This window comes from Semicossyphus pulcher, unplaced genomic scaffold (genome assembly GCF_022749685.1).
Source record: "Semicossyphus pulcher isolate SPU_LCO1_2020_fin unplaced genomic scaffold, fSemPul1.0.p SCAF_8, whole genome shotgun sequence".
In the NCBI taxonomy this organism is placed as follows: Eukaryota; Metazoa; Chordata; class Actinopteri; order Labriformes; family Labridae; genus Semicossyphus; species Semicossyphus pulcher.
Window position 1 is genome coordinate 11,606,975 of NW_027211759.1, and position 24,489 is coordinate 11,631,463.

The window sequence follows — 24,489 nt, forward strand, 5'->3', positions numbered from 1 at the left end:
ACCTCTCAAAACCTGATGCCAAGAACATGCCATTTTGACAGTGGGGGAGGCTATGAACCGCGGCCATCGGACTGCGCATGTGCAAAAGTCATAAATTCATGGAAAAGGTCACGAACTCTGACCCTCCCACTTACTGCACCAAACAGTTACAATATTTATTAATTGAAGGCTATACATCATCTGACCCTGTGTCTCCTTGGCAGGTAAGAAATATTTTATATCGCGGGCCCATGAGAGGTTCTTGATAGAGACACGAGGGGCCAGTAACACAGGAAGAGAGGGAGTGTTCAGTAGGTCTACAGCAGGGAAGCAGCCATTAGCTACCAGCTAGTAAACAGCTAACCTAGCTCATTAGCTTTGTCGTCCAGAGCTCAGCGGATTAATAAATCAATTCAGTGGGTATGTAACAATGTTGATACGTGTATGCGACTACAAAGCTGGTTCTTTAACTTACGTTACACCTCCCACTGTAGCCGTGTGTATTACAACGGCAACAGCAGTAGTGTAAAGGGACATGCTAGTTAGCCAAATAGCATAGCCGCGTTAGCTCAACGTAACACTGTTAGCTTGTGTTAGCTGCTGTGCTAGCGATGCTAACTAGTCTCCGGAAACTCATCAGCCACATCGTCGATTTAAGTCTGAATGTGACGGTGAAGTGTCGTATGGTTGAGTCGTCAGCTGTCTTGTTAAATCTCCGATATATGCTGAATCCCGATGAAATAATATGAGCTTATTTTGTCCAGTTGTCACAACAGAAGTCCCGCCATTGACCCGCGTTTCAGCAACACGGGCCCTGAACCCTAGCGTGCTTTAACCCTTCAATGTTGACCTTTCACCCACAGGAAAAGAAATACCTTTATCTTCCGTATCGATTTTAAATAGCTGACTGTCAAGAGCTTGTTTGTGTTACAACTGCTGCGTTACCGCTCATTCATCTTCACTTTGCAGTTATTTAAAGCCGCATTTTAACGTTATAACGAGGCCACCATTAGTACAGTTTGAGCTATCGCCGGCTAACGCTACTTTGGTTAGCACGGGCCACAAACTAACATTGGTTAGTGACACACAATGTTATGAATTAGATGTTTGCATTCTACCTGTTGGCCCTTTGTGTTTAATATCAAGCATGTTTTTACTTGGTTAGCTCATTACATCGTTTGGAAACATCGATCAGGTTTTAGACAGCTACTGGGAAAGGTAAAATACTAAACGGGAGGGAAAAGACAAGTTGTCACGTTTTGTAGCGTTTTTTAGATCTTTTCGCTCTGAGTTGTCATGTTAAAAGCAGATCCGAGGTATGGTGTGATACATATTCTGGAAATCATTTGAGCTCCGGTCCCTTTACAAACATCAGTATGAGAATGTGGTATTTACAAATGAGGTTGAAAGTATTATTCAGAGTTGGATTTTATTAATCACAGAATTCCTCTATGAAAGGATAGGGCAGGCAATGTTCTATGTTTGTTATATATTTAAGAAATCCCCATGAAAGCACCAAAACCAACAGCGTGTCCTATTAAAAATACATCAACATCAGTGAGGCCATGGGTACTGTAGGTTATTTTGAGTAAATCCCACGTACAATGCATCACATCTGTAAAACCTACCAGTGTATATCTGTGTACACATTTACTTTTTCCTTCTGTTTTAAGTTTTTAGATAAACTACAATGCCCAGCTGATTTTTAAAATAAAGCTGCATATTTATGACTTTTTGATTTAGTAGGAAATAATTGGCTTGGGGAGGAGTGCCACACACAGTGTGGAAAAGTTGCAAAGTAGCATGCATTCGATATGATGACAGTAAGAAAATGATAGGACAAAGTCAGCATGAAGTTTGTTTTTTATAAATCATGAAGTAAAACATGCTCTCTTTACAGGTGTGCGAGCCTCATGGCGCACTGATGTGAAGAGCAGTATCAGAATGGATGGACAAACTCAAAGGATTCAACTCGTTTCAACAGACAACAGCATGGCTTTAGGACACAGAATCCAGGTAATGTGCAGCCTGTCCACTGCTCACGACTGTCATTATTTTTGGATTGTATGTGAATAAACTAGGGATGCACGATATTATTGGCACATTATCGGTATCTGCAGATTATGGCTTGAAAATGACATTGGCATCGGCTTATATGTAATTTTTCTGCCGATATTTTCCGCTGATAAAACAATGCTTTAATTATGCCTAAATGCTTGAAAAAAAGAAAATGTTACATACAATTAAATATGGCATTTTTGTATTACCTGAACTTCTCCCTTACTATTCGTTCAAAGACAATGAGCACTACCTAATGTATTGATTTTCTGTTTCTGATAGATTGTGACTGATCAGCAGACTGGCCAGAAGATCCAGATCGTCACAGCACTTGAGCCATCTTCCCCTGGAAAGCAGCAGTATATCCTAGCTAATGCTGACTATTCCTCTAGTGGGAAGGTGATCCTGGCTAAGCAAGAAGGCTCACCCAACAAGGTCATCCTCACTACTCCAGACAGCTCTGGTGTTAACCAGCTGTTGTTTGCTTCTCCTGAACTTGCCGGTCAGCAGATTCAGGTATCACTAGAGGATGTTAGTGACTTCTTCCTGACAGTTATGAAAAACAAGTTACTGAAAGGTCTCGCTGAAGCATGGATATGTTTATCCTGTGTAAGCTTATTGCAGTGTATTGAATTTCTCCATTGTGTTGTGTTGTTTATCAGTTTGTGACTGAAGGGTCAGACCAGTCTATGGTGAAGCCGGTTGTGGAGTACTGCGTTGTCTGTGGTGACAAGGCCTCAGGTAGGAATTAAATTTCATTTGCTATGTTTTTATTTTTCAATAACACAGATGAGCAAGCATCGCCAAACTTGACCCCCTTTTCTCTTTTCTCTCCCAGGGCGTCATTACGGAGCTGTCAGCTGTGAGGGCTGTAAGGGCTTCTTCAAACGCAGCATTAGGAAGAACCTCGTGTACACATGCAGGGGCTCAGGGGAGTGTGCCATCAACAAGCTCCACAGAAACCGCTGCCAGTACTGTCGACTGCAGCGCTGCATTGCTCTGGGCATGAAACAGGATTGTAAGTGACTCTGATATTCAAACTATACATTTGTGAAAACGAAATTTAAGGTCTCACATATAACTCTCTCTATTTGTTTTTTGAGTTTTCAAAAAACAATTTGAAAATACAGTTTGACAGATTGCAGGTTTACCAAGAGCTCTGAATTTGTTTTATCTTCAGCTGTGCAGTGTGAGAGGAAGCCCGTTGAAGTGACCACCAGAGAGAAATCTGTCAACTGTGCTGCTTCCACTGAGAAGATCTACATCCGCAAAAATCTGTGCAGCCCTCTGGCTGCCACACCCACTTTTGTATCTGACAAGGAAACAGCCAGGTACAGCCAGCTAACAAATACCAGCTAATGGTTCCTTATATTTTGTTTTCCCCTTTACATACATGATTGAGAACGGGAAGTATGAGCAGCTCTAAATGTAATATTGTATATAAATATATATAAATATAATATACACCGCCCCACTAACATCCTCAAATGACAATAGAGTTGAAATACCACCTGTCTATCACATCGTCTTTATCTGATCAATATAAGCTTAAGACAGATTGGATTTGGTGAATTGGATTGGACTGAATTAAATTAGATTTTACTTGGCAACTAATAAGCTTATTAGAATTTAAGTATATTGGATAACATGACTGCATACATAATGTGACGCTGAATCTCTCACTTCAGGTCTACGAGTTTGCTTGAGTCGAGCATGTTGCTGAACATCCAACAACCCTTTACCAAGCTGGAAAACACCATCCTGATTCCAACATCTCCTGACAAGGTAACACTGATACAGTATATTGAAACTGTATTTAAATAGAGTCTCTTATGTCATTACTATCTAGAAATGTTAATAAATCCCCTTAATATATTTGCTTTTTATATAAACCTGATTGTTAACTCAGAATTAAGGAAGTGGTGCATGTCTTTGTTATTTTCAGAAGTGCTTTAGATCAGCATGACACATTTTCTTTCCTGTAGACACAGGACTGCAAACAAATTTAATCTACCTTCTTCATAAAACATGCTTGATTATAACTGTTACCCATTCAGCAGGACGACCCATCTCAAGGCGACCTCGGCACGCTGGCCAATGTCGTGACGTCCCTCGCCCACCTCAACAAGGCCAGGGAGGCGAGTGACAGCGGCAACGACATGATGGGAGTTGAAACTCTTAGCAACGGGGACAGCTCGATAGCAGACATCCAAGGAGATGAGCAAACTGCAAGTGATATCACTCGGTGAGGGAGATGTCGTAAAGGATCAAGAGGCTTTGATAGTGACCCGTTGTTGTTTCTAATGCATGTGCTGGAGGTCTGCAGGAGCACTGGACAGAAAGCCACGGGCGGTGTCTTTGTTTGTCACAACGCTTTAATAGAATTTCCTGTAGGGCCATGTGGTTTCTGAGTCGTCTCTTAAGGACTTAATTAGATTCTCTTTTAGTCATCAAAAATGTTCCTTATGACAAGGATGCACTGCAGAGCTTTGAGCTCATTTTATATTTCTCTCTGAGCTACAATAAATTAAATGTGTAATTGAAAAATATTTGGATCTTTTAAGTTTTTTTTTTTTTTGTATTTCAATAGAGCTTTTGACAACCTGGCCAAAGTCCTGCACCCTGGTGATGGCCCAGCAGCAGATTCCTTAGAGGCCACAATGCAGCTGATGTCAGGGGACCAGTCAGGTCCTGTGGTGGAGTTGGAGGGACCTCTGCTCTCTGACAGCCATATCCCTTTCAAGGTAAAAGCACAGGTGCTCACCCTCGGGAGGAAAACCAACCGAGACCAAAATCTCTGCTTACTTTTTTTCACATTTTCACACATTATCTTCTCATTAACACTGCCTCCATGTTTCCTCCCTTCACTGTACAATTTGTACCTCCAGCTAATGATGCCTTTGCCTGTGCCAGAGTACCTCAATGTCAACTACATCTGTGAGTCAGCTTCCCGGTTACTTTTTCTCTCTATGCACTGGGCTCGCTCTATTCCTGCCTTTCAGACCCTTGGGTAAGCCTTCGTCACGATGTTCTTATTTTTCATGATTACACCTTTTTAGATAGTTGTGTTAGACTGTATAATTACATGTGATGTCAGTTATACAATGAGTTCAATAAGGTTAACCCCTTATGTGGCCATACGGTTCTCTGTAGTAAATTAATCTTTAATGTAATTTTATGTTACAGTGGACAAGACAATGACATTAACCTGATGAAGGCCTGCTGGAATGAACTGTTCGCCCTCGGCCTGGCACAGTGCTCCAACGTTATGAATGTTGGTACCATCTTAAGTGCCATTATCGCCCATCTGCAGACCAGCTTACAGGAAGGTATGAGGCTCTGCTGTTTGTTGCCTTCAAGATGTAACGCTTAAATACAATTTCAGAAATGTTCTTTTGCAAAAAAAAGTGGATCGTGAGATTGAGGGATTGGTGCAGCATCAGCAGTAATGTGGGCATTGTACTGGACCGTCGGGTAGTGACCGAAAGAATGAGATGGCTGACACAAGCGGCCGAAATAAGTTTCCTCAGACTTAGAGATAGGGTAAGGAGCTCAGGCATCTGGAGGAGGCTCAGAGAAGAGCCGCTACTCCCTCACATCGAAAGGAGCCAGTCGAGCTGGTTCAGGCTTCTGATTAAGATGCCTCCCTATGGAGGTTTTCCGGGCATGTCCAACTGGGAGGAGACCCCAGGTCAGACCCAGAGTTCGCCTGGGAAATCCCCCAGGAGGAACTGGAAAACGTTGCTGGGGAGAGGGATGCCTGGGTCACCTTGCTTAGCCTGCTGCCTCCGCGAATCAGCCCTGAATAAGTGGATGATAATGGATGGATGGAAGTGGGTTTTTTTTTAGTTTGATGCTGCCTTAAAATCTGTTAGGTTTACTTTTTAGGCACAACGTGTCAAAACTGTCCTTAAGCTAGCACCACTAACTTCGTCTCCTTTTTGTCCCCTACAGAGAAGCTGTCCCCAGATCGAGTAAAACTAGTAATGGAGCACATCTGGAGGATGCAGGAGTTCTGTAACAGCATGATCAAGCTGTCCCCAGACTCTTACGAATATGCCTACCTCAAAGCTGTCGTTCTGTTCAGCCCTGGTGTGTAGACAACTGTCCAGTTTACAAGATTAAAATGATATGTTGAAGTTCTTGTCTACCTTAAGGGGCAGATTCTGTAACAAATAGTTGACTCATTCCTGTCTGTGTCCATGTGTTGCTTTTGTCACAGATCACCCCGGCATAGATAATACCCCACAGATTGAGCGGTTTCAGGAGAAGGCCTACATGGAGCTGCAGGACTACGTAACCAGGACCTACCCAGAAGACTCATATCGGTCAGTAACATTTACCTCTACACTACATTATGTCAAAAAGGTCCTGATGTACCTTTACCCTTGCTACTTTTAGCAAGACATGCTAGTGATGATACTATGCTAGAACACATGTTTTACACATGTTCTCCTCGTTGCTCGCAGGTTGTCCAAGCTGTTGCTGCGTCTTCCCGCCCTCAGGCTGATAAGTGCAGCTGTCACAGAGGAGCTGTTCTTCGCTGGTCTCATCGGCAACGTGCAGATCGACAGCATCATCCCTTACATCCTCAAAATGGAGTCCACTGATTATAACAGCCAGGCGGTGTCCGGCGTCTGACACCGTGCCATTTCTTTTTTTCAACATTGGACTATGAGAACTGGAAAGCAGACCAATCAGAGCGCTCCACAGAACGATCACTAAGTGGTCACAACATACTGTATTTATGACACAGCATCCTACAGGAACTCCTTTCACTCGTACCTTGCTCTTACTTCGGACTCCTCTTTAACTTTTAAGTAGAGACTCTCAAAGAGGACAACTAAGACCAGAGTCAAGTGATGCCCATTCAGGAATGAACCCTTATAGCCTGCATATTAGATTGCGCTTTTTATTGTACATAGTATTTTATGCTTCATCGCCTCCAAGCCTTTCCTTTTTCTGCAGATCTTGTTTGTACTTTGAAAGAGACAGGATGGTTGTTTTTCACTGCTTTACTACATGGTCATGCTTTTTTATTTTCTAATTATTATAAGGAGAAAAAAAATGGCAATGTGAGTTGATATGTGAGATGTTGTTATTGCTAAAGGTTAAAACCTTTTATTTCTTATTTGTTGCCAATCCAAAGGATCGGGCAGTATGAACTCGGCAAATATCTGACATAATGTGGATCTGAAGTAATATGTATATAGATTTGTGTATAGAATGCACCAGGATGCTACAATGGGCAGCACTTGGTATTTATGAATTCCATGTTTTGGACAAAGTATTGTGGATGGAAAAAGATGGTCAAGTCATTCAAAAATAAAAAACATTTAAATCATGTTCCTCTATTATTTAAACAATCAAGCTTTAATTGTGATGAAGTATCAGTAAGAATAGAATGAGATACTACAAACATGCTACACGCACCAAGGCCCGAGGACATGCACAAACAAGACCCTATGGACAGGCGCTAATGGAGAGATGTGGGAGAGTGAGGGGGCTGCACATGTACATGCGCCCCGATCAGAGGGGGATTCTGTGCCTTGCTCAAGGACACCTCGACGGAGCCCAGGAAAGGAACTGGCACCTCTCCAGCTACCTGTTTACCAGTGATTTAATTTATGTCATATGAAACACTGAAAGTAACACAGGAAGTGTTCGATGTGCCGAACATGTATGTAGCAGAAGCTAATTTCCAGCACCAGTCCCTTGATGGGCGTTGGTAGTTCACACAGTGAGCACATATTTTTAACTGTAAGCAATGTTTGTATTGTTGTAATGTCAGCATTTGTGGAGCCTTGAATATGTTGATTTGGACCAAACAAGGGGGAATTATTGTATTACATCATACCCTGAAAAACTATTAATAACTTAAATAATAACAGTGAAAATAAATTGTGAGCTAGGTACCTTGTTTGTGAAGTTTTCAGATAGAGACCAAAATGTTGGTTTAAAAAAAGAGGTGAGTAGAATTACAGGAAGCTAATTGACCTTTGACCTTTGTCCTGCAAAGCCCCCCTTAAGAGAGAGAACTGAAATCAAGAAAGGGGGAAGTGTATTCTGTATTAGAAGCCAGTTTTATATCAGGTCAGGAGGACCTCTTAAAGGGGCTGTAGTGTTTTAAAAAAGCATTAATGCTGTTCTAGGTCATCTATTTGTAATGTCAAAGGCAGAGACAACAATGGACTGATCAAAATATTAACACGAAAAGCACAGCCAGCTAATCAACCTTTGACCTTTGTCCTGCAAAGCCCCCTGCTCCTGAGAGAGAACTGAATCTGTACAGTTTATTGACCCGGTGAGAGTAAGCTGGTAACAAAGCCTGCTAAACCCTTTGTATTGTTCCAGACATGATGAAACTCTAAGTTTAAATAAAGGTAAGATAAACACTCAGTAAGCATGCTTCCTGAGACTTGCAGCTGATTGTTTACGTGTACCTGCTGAATTAATAATGCAAAATCTCTATCCTGCTCCCGTGAACTACTGCTGCTGTGTTTTGTGTCAGGTGACGTGAAGGTGGAAGATGTCGCAGGCTGCTGTGCAAAGGGACTAGACTTACAGTGTGTCTTATTGGTCGATCAATTTTTCATTAGGCCTCTACGGATGTGGGTGAACAGAGGACAGTGAGCGTTCCTCTGCTGTCAGTGAATGTGTCCGGCTAATTAAAGGCAACATTAAACCTTGATGACCACATGAGTGATATTGTCTGGTGCTGTTTTTAGAAGTCCATTGTCCAGCGTGTGCAGCAGCTTCTTTATGTGATTCTCCACAGCCCTATCACATCACGACATACCTTGACTTGCCCTGTTAGAACCACAGATGTTAATGCACATCAGTGTATGGTCCCTTCAAACAATAGAGGCTTCTCTTCACGTCTCTGTGTCGAGGCACAAGTCCGAACAATTCCCTTTTTGTCCCTAACTGTAAATGTTAAGCGTTTTGTGATGCAACATAGGCTATTGTGTTCACAGCTAGGTGGATTAGCTCATTCCAAGCTGAATGAATGTGAATGAAAGGGCCAGTTTGGACCGTTCCCATGGCCTCTCTTGGGGCTTTGGATTCAACAGATTGAGCAGAAAATGGTGAAAGGCTGTAAAACAAGAGGACCAACATGTTATGATATATTAACTTACATTTACTCTTACAGATAGAGCTTCAATACTTACCAAACTACCAGCAAATGCCACCTCAGTGTCCAGAGCTATCATAGGACGCTAACATGTACAATAGTAGTACAGATCACTGTAGAATATATTACTTCCCAGTAACACAACAAACATGATTTTTAACAGACTGAAAGGTTTTACTGAAGCTACAGCTTCTTACACAGGAGCCTCAAACAATATACAACCTATTTCTTGTTACGAGTATCAGACACAAACAATATTATCCCTTCTTTTAATACATGTAGATATATTTTAAAAACATTAATTTTAAACTTGTTTTTACTGGAAGTGTGCAACAGATATTTAAATTCTCATTTTAACTCTCACATGCAGTATTATTTTTACTTTTGTCCTCATAATTTATTTATTTAAATCTACATTATATTCTCTTTTTTCTGTAAATATATGTTTGTTGGGTTCTACATTCAACAAATTATGTATAAAATATGTTTAAGCATATAAAAAAACATATAACAAACTCTCCCTGAATGGAACATATGGCAGTATACAAAAAAACACAAAAACTATAATAAGTATAGTTCAATTACTACTATAATTAGTATTACTACTAACAATATAAAAACACAACAACAACAACAACAACAACAACAAAAAAAACCATGCATACTTAAACTAAAACCACATTTGCCTAAATTGAAAGAATTTGGACGATTAAAATGACTACAGACGAAATGTACAGTCCTCATTACGACATAAAATAAAAGGCAGAAAAATACAGTCACATATCTAAGTTGACATATTTACTCACACTAAAATGTGTTTCTGTATACACCCTTTGCTTAGCCTCACGCTTCAAGTGCTTCTTCAACGTCACCATTTTTGACAAAGTCCAAAAATGTCTCCCAAAAATGAACAAACTCTGAGGGTTTCTTCCTCACTATAAAGGTTTTTAAAAGTTTTAATTCTTAAATTCTTTCAACCAACGGCCAAGAGAGAGGCCACACACATTTTTCAATATTAGATTCTCTCTCACTTCTTACATGATGTGCAGTTTGGAGTTTTTTCTTGTCAACGTGTGTGGATATATTTTAAAATTAAATATGTTTTGGCTTTATTCGTATTTCCCCACAATTGCTCACAATATGTTAATTTTAAGTGACTGTTGGGAGTTAGATAAGTACATTCACTTCCCCAAGAAGCGAAAAAAAACGTATTAACACACAATTTTGAGATACTTATTTCCATATTGATATGTGACACTTCATACATTTGCAGCGAGGAACAACTTTTTGTTATTACATGCAGAACATATAATAAACAATCAAAATATAATGTATCATTCTAAATTAAAAACAAACAAACAACTACATCAAAATTTAAATTGACACTTAAGACACATTATTTTGAAAATATTCATGTACATTGACAGAATATTTTCTTAATTCAGAGCTAACAGAGCGATTTTATTTTGTTGTAGTACTTTTAAATAATTAAAGGATTTAAAAAACTGTATCCACCACAGAATGGTTTTGTCATATGGCCTCATTAGGCTGCATTTTATACATTAGGCTACTTTGATGAATATTACGTGTGGGTTGACACATCATTTATGAGATTTTTGTTTTAAAAGTAAATAATTATAACCCGTATATATTTAAACACTTCGACAATATGATGGGAATATGAGCTATTTAAAATCACAAACTAATTAAAGGGGCCGTTTTATCTTCCTCTGACAGGCACGTGTGTTGAAAGAGTTAACCCCTCCCTGCTCAGCCACCCTGCAGTCTGAAGAGGCGGAGTTTGAGTTCACGCATAGTTTTTGTATGTTGAAGAGGGCAGCCAGTGGAAGTGTGTGCGAGAGGGAGAGAGATAGACAGAAACATGGATACGAGATTAGGTGTGAGTTTTAAACTAGTCCTCGCCCCGCACTGAAGAGGTCCCAGCTCCTGTCTGAGCACCAGCCCGGGATTATTATGCCCAGCGCCAACGTGTCCGTGCGAAGTTTATCAGAAGTAGAGAAATACCTCGGCAGCCGGATGGTGAGTACTATCATGGGAGTGTGTTACATGTGCAGCATCGCTGTGTCATAAACGGCAGGTCCCGGACTGTACCAGCGACACATTGTTGTCTGTTGATGTCCACGTCATGTGAAACCCACAGCTGCACGCTCCGCTTCAGAGCTGTGTATCTCTCCTAAACAAAGGGCTTGTACGCCTGTGAGGCGAAAAACAGGGGGAAATAGCCCGCAATAGATTTTGTACTGTTATAATGATGTCTCAAAGTGTGTGTCACTGTGTGCCACAAACCAAATCCTATTCGGGACACAGTGGGTTTGTCCTACGTGTCTATGTGTCGAAACTAACATTTATTTACCATATTATTAATCTGACTGATATTTTAATCGATTTGTCGGCATGTGTAGTCCATAACGTGTCATGAAATAGTGGAAACATGGCCACCAAAAGTTTCCAGATCCCACTTTATGTCTTAAAAATGGTCGTGTATTGTTCAGCCAGCAGCCCCAAACCAAAAGTTCAGGCAAAATATTCCCACGGGAGGATTTGGATTCAGAGTATTTTGGGGGATTTGGACTTTAAAAATTAAGAAAATCCTTCTTTTGTTCACTCGTTAAGGTGTTGGCTCGAAACACATTTAACACATTGTTGAACAGTTGTGCCACCTTTAAATAGGTTAACATAGAGTGACTTAATATAGCCAATAATTATACTAAAAGTAAAACTCATAGACATTATTATTCAGTGCAGTAGCCCTATAATAAACACTTGTTGTGCTTTGAAAGGGTTGATCTCGATGGATGTTGATTAATCCATATTGCCATTTCTTTACGCCGTGGTTTGTGGAGATTGTATTGGATTGTGAGTGTTTCTAATGTTTTTCCTATTTCACCCCATCAACCGAACAATACAATCCAATCCAGAACAACAGCAGCACAACAAAGTACAGCCTCAACTGTACCCTAAATGATCAATATGAACAAACAACTGAAGTCCTTATCCAAGCAGGAACTGTTTTGCTTTTGGTTTTTGTGGTAACTCAATTCAGGAGTAAATAATGAAATCTAAACTGACCGCATATTGTCTAACACATGGTCCCGTCACGTTAACCATTTTATTACTCTTGCTGATGCTATTATAAAGCATCATAGCAAATATAGAACGCCTTCCTGAAATATGACAGAAGTACCCTTTGTGGTAGTTAACCCTAGTGATCACATGATTTTAATTAGCACTTTATCCTTGTAAATATGATGTTCTAGAAACGGTAATAAACAAGTCTAGAGCAAAAAGGGGATTGCAATAAGAGAAATGTCCTGATTGCTGTCTTATTTTATCTCGTTACACAGTTTGTAGCTTTCACTAAGTCAAGTCAGGCCATAAAATGTTATCCTGAATGACAAACTCGCCTGAAGGTGTTTACACTCCCTTACACACACGACACCCTCTATCCTCAAACTGTTTACCAGGTTGAGAAAAAAAGCAACCCTTCCACCATAAACTGACAGGTTTCCTGACAGGTTTCGGGGAAAACCATCCGACCCATTGCTAATGTTAATGTATGATGTTGAGAAAACCCCCCTAAAGGTTGTTGCAGCTCGAGCTCTGTGTTTGATATCCAGGTGCTCTGAGCCGCAGTGACACCGAGGAGAGGAATGCTCCGTCAACCGTCAGTCTGGTGCAACCAGAAAGTCAGTCGGGTACGGTGCAGCAGGTCGGGTCTCCTCCTTGTTTATGTATGAGCCTTCGGGCCCGGCCTCTCTGTCACCTGCAGTCTGCAAAAGGTGGAGCCAGAGATTTGGATCCTATGCACCAAAAGGATCTTGCATCCTAGACTTGTTAAGCTCCTATTAAAACTCCCCCTGCTGCTGCGTGCGCAGATGTCAGATTAAAATGCAACTCCTTATAAATGAATGCAATCAATACATTTCCCTCTGGAGTAGAGCTCAAAAGAACCGTACACAATATGATGCGGCTTCGCGTGTAAGCAATTAGACACTCATAGTGAAACCACCAACACTATATAACGGTCATTGTGGCTGGTTTATCACCACAGGGCTGTGAAATTCTGCTTGTCCTGCTTTCGTTAGCTGAGAATGACATACCAATTTAGTTTCTCAAAAAGGCATTGTGCAGCACATATAGTGGGTTAGAGGCCAGGGATGATGCAACACCTCCGTTTGAGTGGCTCACTTCTAGAAAGTGTTTGGTGGATGCAGATTCATGTGTCATTTCTCACATCCACCTGTCCTCACGTGAACCTTTACCTGCAGTGTCTCTCTGTCACCGACTCGATCCCAGCGGTATAATCAGCAACCTTTTTAAAATGCTTTGTCTGAACCTTTTTAAATGGCAACTACTTCCCCTTTCTAATCTCTCTCTCTCTTTTCCGCTCTCTTCATTTCCTCACTTCGCATCGGTACATTGAATATAGCTGCATGTTTATCTTGACTGAATCCCGTTCAATACTCTCCCAGTCCACGGGGGCGAGCAGATGCTGGGAGTGTTAATAGGCTATTGATTTAATCTTGGACCAGCTCGCCTATGAGATAATAGCAAAAAGGTCTTAAGCAATTCATTCCACAGACCCCCATGGGGGTCAGTCATTCAGGAAAGTCAGGACTTCAAACTCCTTTGCTGGTTTATTCCGCCTCTTTTATTTAGACGAGGCATTCTGGTTTGAGAGGTTTTGCAATTGTGACCATGAGGCAGCTGTGCGATGCAGATGAGAAGAGGAAGGAGGAGATGTTGGGTCAGCTTTCCGACTACGATCAAAAATTGCCGACCCCCCCCCCGTCTGGTTTTCTTCCCGTTCCCTGTGTGAGCTCTGAGTGGGAGAGTGTCCGTATCCATGAGGATCAGCTGGAGGGAATACCAATAAGCACCGCAGGCTTCTTCCCCTCTGTGGCTCTGTTCCCTGCTGAAGGGACGGTTTTGTTCCATCTCAGTGAGGATGCCAGCTCGATTGCCCCGTATGTGTGTGTGTGTGGTTGTTTATTTGGGGTGCATGGAAGCAATAACAGACCGCTGAATAATCCCCACCCTATGTACCACCACACACACACCACACCACAGCCTCCTCTTTCTGATCCAGTGCCTTCAGACCACTTCAAACACCTGTGCTTGTAGTTGAATGAGGCTGCCTAACCTGACCCTGCATTGTGAACCGGTGGTTTCACCCGAGATCACAGCTGCGATTGTGAGTACTTACAAACATTACTTCCTCGTAGCGGGGACAAAGCCTTCCTGTTTGCACAAGAAAATCTCTATGGTTTAAATAATGTCACCTCTGGAAGGAAGGCACGGCGAGTTTAGCAAGAAATGGGGTCAGTTTCTATTCAATCTGCGGACAAGTATTTATCTGCTAACCCTCTCTGCATACACACTGATTCAGTCTCATGCTGCCTTTGCCTCTTTGCTCTGCTGCTGCAGCGAGCAGGCGAGCATAAGGTCTGTTTTTGCATGAAAAATTGAATCACTAACTAGATCATTGATCCAAGAGAGAGCACACTGCAGTGCAAGATAAGCAGCATCTGCAGTTCCTATCTGCCCCCCTCCCTCCTCCCCCTGAAACGCAGCTCTAAGATTTGGGATTTGGATTCCTCATGCAGAGCAGCACACAGCTCTCCCTTGTTTGGTTAAGATTGAGGCTAATGCAGGCAGATCTTTATGTTCTGCCGACGAGCGAGGTCAGAGCTTATTAAATGGGTCATGATGTTGGACAGACGCTGCGTTGCTATGTAGGACAGCGTGGGGGGACAGGGGGCTCATGCAGGGTTGAGGTGTGAGGGGGAAGCACCCTGGGGGCATGAAGGGGTCCTGTAGAGCCTGTTGGTGGGGATGATGTCTGCTATCTCTCTTCTCTACTCCTCTACGTCTCTCCCTCTCTCTCTATCTGTGTGTCTGTATTTTTCTGCTCTACTGACACACTAATATCAATGAGTCAAGCAGCAGTGGGTGTACGTCTGGCTCCGTAATTTCAGAGACTACTTGTTCTTACATTGATGGTGATGAAGCAGATTTGAGGCATATTAAGAGACAGATGGATCACACACAGCACAGCTCTCAAATCCAAAAGAAACTGTCGGTGAGCAAAGGTAGAAGTCTACTCCGGGTTTAATCTAAATCCTTAAAGTAATAATCTCCTAGATTTTCATTGAAATAAATGTCTGTTAAGTCACTGTCTATCGCAGAGTGAGGTAACACGATGGTGATTGAGCCTATGGCCCACTGATGAAAGCCTTTACATTTGCAGTATATAGTGTTATTATGTACCGGGTGTCTGGTGACACGTTCTCCATCAGCCAGCAGTGGTTGGTCTGCCAGAGAGGGTAGGCGGAGCTTAGCGGCTGCTTTTCCGGTCTCTGCAAGTGTTGCGAGTAAACAGTAATCTACTATGGCTGAACAAACAAAGAAAAGATGGATGACTACAGATACAACTTCAAAAATAAGTGAAAATCCAAAGAAAAATAAACAAATTTGACGCTCAGATGAAGGCAAACAGTCTAAAAAGGAAAGCGACCGTCAGCGAGGAAAATCAAGAGTTACAACCGGAGCCAACCGTGGACGTCACACATGCAGCACTGTCTGGATATCTGAGAAGTGTGCTCCTGCAATTACCGTTTATCACCACAGGTGCCGCCAAAGAGAACGAAACTGAGATCTTCAAGATTATATCTTTAAGAAAATACATTAAATGACTTTCCTTTGCACTGTTGAGCCATATATAAGCATATATGTGGCAATAAATGCAAGAATTATGGGATAAAAAAACACTTCAAAATGTGTTTATATCATGATATCTTTAGAAACAATCAATACAGTGTAAGGGGTAACAGTATATTCATGTAGGGATTTAAATACTAAATCTACTGATGATAAATACTAATACATACAGAGGGTGAGTGGTTGACTGATTATTTGCATGAAACAGGTTCTGATCTGAATTTGTTTTTAGTTGTCCTGCACGGACACTCTCCCATTTTTGCATGTGCACTCATGACAGGAGAAGGAAAGATAACACGCTTCTTCAGCTCACCGAATATTTAAAAATATTTAAAAAGTCTGACAGTTAGGTGAACCCCAAGTTCAGGACAGTTCCTCCTAACCGTCAGACTTTTCCGCTGCCATCTGCCATGTTCCCCTCATCGCTGGGCTTTGACCCCCCTCCCTCGCCGTCTCCGGCCGTCCCCAAAGACCCTTAAATCCTCGCCCCGTTTCACCCTCCTACCTCAACAGCCCCTGGAGAACGCCTGCATGAATGTTCGGGAGAAACGGAGTGAAAAGTAGGGCAGCTCCTCAGCAGATTTGGGAGGACATTTTCATCAGCGTGAGGCTAATTCATTTAGCAGAGCCACTCATCCAGAGAGACCTTCGGATCGCTCCGGTAGTTAGTCAGCGTGGGTAGAAATCTTGAGTAGCAGCGGCAGAGGTGGAAATAGACTGATTAGATTTGAAATTTTCATTGAATTCCTTATCAGGAAGTAGTCGGATGTCATTCTCGTTTTGGAGTTCAAGTGTGCGCACAACATCTGGGTTGTGTTATACGTGTTACGTGAGCTGCTCTCATGAATCAGGCCTCATCCTGCCAAAAGACATCTTGTTTTTATAGGACAAAGCTTCCACCCCTCGGTACAGCTGCGTAATACATTTTGGGCTTGACGTTCAAAACTCCAGATGCCCGAGTGTGAATATAGAAGCAGAATCGATACTCTTTCTAAAACACCCCCCACTCCTCTCGGGCTCTGCTGTTCCTGCAGGCCTCAGCAGTGATCCATCAATGGTTGCCAGGTCACTGTTTTGATCTATGTCACACTCTCATCCTGTATCTGAGAAATCACAGCACCTTGAAGCAATAATCCTACACTCCTGAGCTCTGTGTTTGGCCCTTCATGCTACACAAAGAGAATATTGAACGTTTCAGAGTTAAAGCTGGTGGTAAGAAAGCGCCTGAGGAGCTAGCTTAGTTCCAGCGCTGCAGAAATAGCACGTAGGCTAAGCTGTCTGCTCGAACAGGCAGCTCTTTGTGTTTGTTGTTTGAAAACTAAAAAGGCTGGGTAATATGAGCAACCTACACGCGAGTCCGCCTAACACCTCCTTTGGGAGAAGGAGGATATTAGGCTCCTCTTTCTGTCTTATGTCAAACAGGTTTGACTAAAGGTCAGCGTGTGTCAAGCTGACGGTTGTGACGAGAGATATTGCTGCAAGGAGCGGGGTTGTGATTGGTCGCAGGGCTCCTCAGGCTATACGTCAGGCCAGAGAATCCATATGCAGCAGCTCGCTCGTCAGAGTCCCGCACAGAGCAGAGGTAGGACATGACAAAGTGCGCTTTTTTCTCTGCTAACAAAGAGTCCTGTGTTCAAGAAGGACAGATGCCAGAGAGGGGGAGAGATGTGGATGAGGACAGAGGCTGAGGCATGCTGGAGAGAGAAGTGTTGCATTCTCTGGTTACACGATCTACACAACTAAGTTTATATTATGTATGTACAGTGTAGTAATGGGCGCTATAATAACAAATCCACATTTTGTGAACAATTGAAAACAAGATGAAAGATGAACACTCATTGTGAGATTATTATCGCTTATCGTATCGAGAGTTACCCTGCGATTCCCACCCCTAATGTTCACCATGTCAGTTTGGTGTGTTCGCATGCTAACATTAGCTAATTGGCGCTAAACACAGCTAAAAACTAAGCACACTTTTGCAATATAACACTGTATAAACACATATCATAGATAGATAGATAGAAATTTTGACCACATGATGGTGTTTGCAGAAGGTAAGGCAAGCTACAGAGTTAGTTGGAGTTTTGCTTTTGGGAACATTAATGTAGTAAAATTACAATCCATTGCAAAACTAGAAAGCACTTGGACGGTGAGGACCTCCGCCAGAGACAACAGTCCGGTCTTATTTTCAATACTGTATGAATTATGTCAAAATATAAGTGTGCCTACCTGAAGCTTCATCATCTTCATCATCATTTATTATTATCTTCTACACTGGAAACATTTTACATACTTTTCATATATTTGTGAACAGTAGAAAACACACTTTCATATATGTAAAAATACAAAATGATAATGCTGAAATAAACTCATGGACATGGCTGTTTGTTATCATAAACAGCGATTACAGATCAGATAAGATTTTGTCAGTCGGATCTGCTGTTACTTAGAAACTGATTTTCCCAACTTTGCCAGTATCCTTCCTCCTTCCTGAGTCGGATCTGAATCCACTCCAACTTTGCTTGTACGCGAGCCAGATCAGTTCCAACATTTAACGATCTCTTCCTCAGCACATGTACACCCTTCCTTAAAGTTTCATAAAAATTCGGCCAGTTGTTTCCTGAGATCCTGCTGACACATGGACAAACAGACAAACATCATAACCTCCCTGGCAAACATAATGACAATCCATCCCATAGTTGTTAAGAGACCTTAACCTGGACCAAAGTGTTGGACTCATGGACGGACATCGACGTCCCTCGAGCCAAGAGCAAAGTGTAAAGCAGTTTCTGTGTGACACATTTTAGTGAGTGTACCTTTAAAGAATTAAGATTGCAGGGATGACTAACTTCTTGCTCACTGTCGCCCTCACAAACAAGTCGGACGAGTTCATTAAGTATGAGGTCACTGCGACAGCTGCAGGTAAACGGGAAAGTACACGTGTAACTGGATATCTTAAATCCAGCTACTGTGAAAGAAGAACAGTGCTGCTGGATGTGTTTTTGTTGTTGTCTTCTGCCATATGTGACCCTGTGTGCACTCAATAACCCTATTATTGCTGTAGTTCCACCTGACGGTCATGTGTCGAGTGTGGTGAACTCGAGACGCATTTGTCCATTGTAAAGGTGCTTGTCTGTCGTTATGTAACCATTACCATTACGTTTGTGTGGACATGCTGAAAAGCACTGAGCCTTAAGTCTGCCTGAGTTAGATCTGTTTATTTGCTTCAGACTAGCAGCGTTAAATTTGTGAAGGATTAGCGCAGCTTTGTACAGCCATACTGCTTGTTGTACAACACTTTGTTGTGTTGTGTTATGATCAGCTTACACCTCCAGTACACTGGTGCTGTACTGTGATCAACTTGCAAGATTATGTTGCTGGTTAAGCCACTGATACATGCAGCAGTAACACTTAAAGTGAGACTTCTGCTCTAAAAACGCTGCCCTGTTACCTAATTACATACTCTAATCACATCTTTCCTCGGTTTCCTCTTTACGGAGAAGCTGCATGTTTCTGGCTAAAGTTAAACTTGCTTACTTACTACACAATTTATTCAGTGTCACTTCCTCAAATCTGCAGCAAAGACGTCAGCCGTGAGCTACAGGCACACATTCAGAAACTGACAGTAATGTTGAGTCTCACGGAAATGCTTTTCTGTTTAAATACAGGAAAATGTCTGGACAGTGGATTTCCTGCGCCTTGTGTGACATTATCGCTGACCTACATTAGACGCGCACGCTCCAATTCTCTTTCGCACATTAATAGCTGTTATCTGAATTTTGTAATCTGTGTCATCCGTGTGCCATACTAAAAACAAACAGGATTAAATTCTGTCTGCTGGCACACAACAGACGTGCCAAATAAGAGCATTACATACACACCCAGATGGTCTCACAGTGGCAGAAACAGACAAGCTAAACAGAGCAGAGGCAGACGCTTATAATTAGAATAACTGTAAATGAAGAGAAAAATCATGAAGCGCAAAAAAAAAAGAGTCTAATGAACTGTTTTATTAATAGTATTGAAAATAGAGAAGATGTCCTTTAGGCTCTTGCTTCTTGTGCATAAAACTGGGACTGTAGGCCATGTTTAACCTTTTCCACATGACTTGTTTTGCTCGTTAATTAAAGTAAAAGAATTCCAGGAAAATATATTATTTCTTCATATCTAATCTTTTCTTCTCCTCACAGGACCGGAGCACTGAGGGCAGTCTTCTGAACCTCCCTGGGTCGATGCGTCGAGGTTCCTCAGAGAACAATCTGGAACTGGATCTGACTGATGGGAGTCCTGGTCCTACTCCTGGCTGCGAGGTCCAGCGTAGTCGCTCTTGCCTGGACAACCTCCAGCAGAAGATCCTGAAGGTCACGGAGCAGCTGAAGATCGAGCAGACGGCGAAGGAGGAGAACGTGGCCGAGTACCTGAAGCTGGTGAACAGCGCGGACAAGCAGCAGGTAGGACGCATCAAGCAGGTGTTCGAGAAGAAGAACCAGAAGTCGGCTCAACACATCGCCCAGATGCAGAAGAAGCTGGAGCAGTACCATCGAAAGATGAAGGACAGTGAGAGCCATCACAGCCCCTCCCTTCTCACTCACAAACACAGCACCATACCCAGGGAGTCTCCCCGAGAGCTGCTGAGGGACATGACCGGCTCGGGCCGACACCCGACCATGGACAAGATCAAAACCATCGGACCAGGAGTTTCCCTCTCCCCGCCTTTCTTCTTCAGCAAACCCAGAGAGTTCGCCAACATCATCAGGAACAAGTTCGGCAGTGCAGACAACATCGCCCACCTCAAGACCAGCCTGGATGCCTCCTCACAGCTGCCCACCGACGGCGCAGGAAAGGGGCTGAGCAGCAGCACCTCCATGGTGGGCAAGCCCAAGTATCCCAGCGACGACGAGTGCTCCTCAGGGAGTGCGTCCATTTCAGCGGACAGTAATGGGAACCCAGCGGGGCAGGCGCAGGGTCCGGGCCAGGGCCAGCAGCAGGTCGGGGTAGACAGCCAGAGCAGACTGGCCCTGAGCCTGGAGGAGGTGAGGGAGATCAAAGAAGCTCAGAGCCAGCTGGAGGAGGACATGGAGGAGCTGAAGACTCAGTTCAAGAGAGAGTACGGCATCGTGAGCCAAAACCTGCAGGAGGAGAGATACAGGTAGACTTTTAGTACTTCATATTGCATTTTCCTTCAAAATACAACATCAGGCTGTCTAATGAACAGTTCTCTGACAAAACGATTACTCATTTTAAACAAGCTAGTTTATTACGCTAACATCTGCAGAAACAATTCAGATACTGTTGATTGAAATCAGCATTTAAAGAATAATTTTTAACTATTTTTTTCCTGCGTTGTCTGTCAGGTTTGAGCGTTTGGAGGACCAGCTGAACGACATGACGGAACTCCACCAACATGAGATGTCTAATCTGAAGCAGGAACTGGCCAGCATCGAGGAGAGGGTGGCCTACCAGGCTCAGGAAAGAGCCAGAGACATACAGGTGCGTCACAGTAAAGGAAAAGGAGTGTGTAAATACAGACGCAACATTAACAGTCAGCCATAACACAAACTTACAAATGCCACAGCCCAATTTTGAAATTTAAAAACACCCTGCATAAAGCTTTTATCAAACAACTCTGATGATGAATGATGAATATTCCCTGATATATTCCTCTTACGGAAAATAACATTTTTATGTTTAAGTAGGCCTTTGGTAATGCTGTGCAAATAAATAAGCCATCCACATACACCTAACAATTTATTAAGCAACAAAGTAAAAATTTTAAACTTTATTTAAAGTAAAGAAACTCTTGGGGCCCACCTGCAGTACCTTCAGTGTCCATGAGGGGGCAAAATGTCAACACATGGCTTAAGCTTGTAAATCTCTTTAGAAGGCAATTGTCCATTCTGTTACATAATGGTTTAATTTGGAAGCTCTTTTCAAAATAAAAGTCTTTTTTGCCATTTAGTTTCAGGTAAATTACCATGCGAGGATAACAAAAACAATCTGTGCTAGCAGATAGCGTCAAAGCTAGCACAATGTTAGCAGTCAGTGTTTTCCTCCAGAATTGTTTTATTCTTTATGTCACTGCTACCGGAGCTGTACTTGGTATCGGCTTGTACTCAAGACAGAAAAAATGTCCATGTATCTCTCTGCTGATAACTACTTAAGGATTGTGGGTAATTTAGGTATACAAGGTCAACAAAATGCCCTCCAGCTACATCCAGACACTCAAAGTTTCTCTCCCTGTGTCGCCCTCAGGAGGCCCTGGAGTCGTGTCAGACGCGAGTGTCCAAGCTGGAGCTCCAGCAGCAGCAGCAGCAGCAGACTGTGCAGCTCGAGAGCCGAGACGCCCGCGTCCTGCTGGGGAAGAGCATCAACATCATGCTGGCCATCATCACCGTCATCCTCGTGTGCGTCTCCACCGCTGCCAAGTTTGCCGCTCCGCTGATGAGGAGTCGGCACCACGTGGTCGCGACCATCCTGGGGGTTTGTTTTTTGACCATTTTCTGGAAGAGCTGGGACCGTTTACAGTACGCTATAGACCGACTGCTGGTGCCTGCCTGATGGATAAGATGGTGAACACAACACTGCAGTAACACGGGCGCTGTCAGGTGTCAGGATAGGACTGTCTCAGAGGATTGGTTGTACAATCGTCAGAAGACACGATCGCCATGCATTTACAGAGGTCACTGTTTTTTAAAGTCAGACTGAAATTAAATTTTTCTAGTCTAGAACTTGAATGTTTCTAACACTTTCATTTAACCTTCAACATAATATTTATATAACAATATATGTTCCCCGAGAGAAGTTTCACGTGTTCATTTTAAAGATTTGCATTATCACTACAATGCAGCGAAAATGGGAGTCTGATCAGTCGATGAAAATTGGGCAAATGATTTTTCTTGTTCTTCTGTTCGACTTTAATATCTCTTTTAATATGAAATGTTTGCAAGCATGCACGTACGCACACAAACACACCCTCGAGCTTGATATCCTGTTGGCCACAGCGATGAAATGCTAAAGGTGCTGGAGAGCAGATGTGTTACCTTTTGCACAGAGACGGGCTAACTGTTTCCCTTTGTTTGGAGTCTTTATGCTAAGCTAAGACAAGCTGTGTATTGACCTCACAGACACAAGAGTGGTATCAATCTTCTAATCTAACTCTCAGCAAAAACATGTTTCTCTAAATGTTGAACTATTCCTTTAATCTACAGACTGCAGCACAGAGGCACTAGTTTCCTGTTCTTTATGTTTATTCTCTTTATTCTGTATTGCCTTGTTTCGCCCTGTGTGGTCAGTCATCTCTTAAACTTTGTTTCGTTTACTGTTCCTGATGTTTTAAGTGCAATATATTTGATTTGTAAGAGCACTGTTTTTAAAGTGTTTCGTTTAGGAGTGAGCCTTTGATGTCAATGTTTTACAGTGACATGGTGGTGGTGCTGGGGGAGGAGGGGTGAGGATGTGTCATTAATGTTGGCATGCGAGATCCATAACCACTGAAGCCACTGCTGGGCTCTGATAAGACCGGCTGTCTCCTCTCTCGAGGGCCAAAAATCATTCCCACTGCATTAGCGTGCGGCTAGCGCGCTAATACCGTCACATGCCAGCTCTCCAGCGCAGACGCATGTGCGCATACACCTAGAACAACACAACAAACAGAGTCTGGCTCTCTTTTATGTCTTATGTTTTACTAATAATGTGATTGAGAAGCGATGGGTTATACTGTGATACAAGGCCTTTATTCAAGGAAAAATGCAATTCCCTTTTTTAAAGAAGCAACAAACAGCCTTCAGACTCCGATGATGACAGAGGAGCACAACACAGGCTCCAAGTGATGAACACTGAGCCTTCTTTTGGACTGACTAATGTATAATTTCATGTTATTGTCTTACGAACATTGCCTATGAGGATCTCACATGAAGCTACGGACCACTTTTTAATGTTTGTCTGCCATAATAACATGATGTCTGTTGTCGTCTCTTTGTCGTTCTACTGACTGTTTCATATTTTTGTTCCTGTCCTGACTTATTTGAAGAACCTGCAGAACTACAGATCTGGTTTACATTCTCTTTTACTCTCTGGTGCACTATGTGATCAATCAGTTGTATTTTCATGCATTACGTGCCTTTGTCTGACAATTTCTGTTAAATTAAACGAGCCTTTTTAATCAACTTGTGACTGCTGTTTGTGATTCCAGGATTGAAGTAGCGTGGACGAGCGGATTGGTGTAATAAACTGAGATGAATTTTGTTATCTCACTGACACTAACATAAAGAAACCGGTTTATAATAACAGAAGACATCGTGCACACTTGACCTCATTTAAACTGCACATTTTCTTCTGTATTTTCCTTCGGGGCTTTCGCAGCAGAAGAATAAACCTTTAGAGAAACTTTTTAGGCGTGCAGATTCAAATAAGTCACACTCCATAAATAAGAATAACACGCATACTTGTTCTCTTAGTACTACATGCTCTCTCCTTCGCCACCACTAGGGGGCGTAGGTGCTGCACTGTTGACCAAACAGAGAGCCTGAAACAGTGAAGATGCAGCATCGCAGCTTTCAGCTTTTGCATGCTTGTTT

General features: G+C 42.4%; 2 protein-coding genes across 5 annotated transcripts; both read left to right on the top strand.

Annotated features, from left to right (window-relative positions):
* The first annotated feature begins 115 nt into the window (after nt 1-115).
* nr2c1 (nuclear receptor subfamily 2, group C, member 1) lies at nt 116-7,347 on the top strand. Of its 4 annotated transcripts, none has more exons than XM_069686344.1 (14): nt 116-203; nt 1,880-1,995; nt 2,320-2,553; nt 2,700-2,778; nt 2,876-3,055; nt 3,218-3,368; nt 3,726-3,822; nt 4,095-4,282; nt 4,628-4,781; nt 4,926-5,047; nt 5,224-5,366; nt 5,992-6,129; nt 6,260-6,365; nt 6,507-7,347. In XM_069686344.1, the coding sequence occupies exons 2-14, from the start codon at nt 1,924-1,926 to the stop codon at nt 6,676-6,678; spliced, it is 1,836 nt and encodes a 611-aa protein (XP_069542445.1). In that variant the 5' UTR covers nt 116-203; nt 1,880-1,923; the 3' UTR covers nt 6,679-7,347. The 4 variants fall into 4 exon arrangements, with proteins under 4 accessions (XP_069542445.1, XP_069542448.1, XP_069542446.1 ...); XM_069686347.1 differs by having other exon boundaries at nt 4,098-4,282; XM_069686345.1 differs by lacking the exon at nt 116-203 and adding an exon at nt 336-399.
* Nucleotides 7,348-11,033: 3,686 nt separating this feature from the next.
* LOC138612778 (transmembrane and coiled-coil domain protein 3-like) lies at nt 11,034-24,061 on the top strand. Its single transcript, XM_069686217.1, has 4 exons — nt 11,034-11,212; nt 20,104-21,062; nt 21,268-21,403; nt 22,166-24,061. The coding sequence occupies exons 1-4, from the start codon at nt 11,147-11,149 to the stop codon at nt 22,469-22,471; spliced, it is 1,467 nt and encodes a 488-aa protein (XP_069542318.1). The 5' UTR covers nt 11,034-11,146; the 3' UTR covers nt 22,472-24,061.
* Nucleotides 24,062-24,489: the final 428 nt, after the last annotated feature.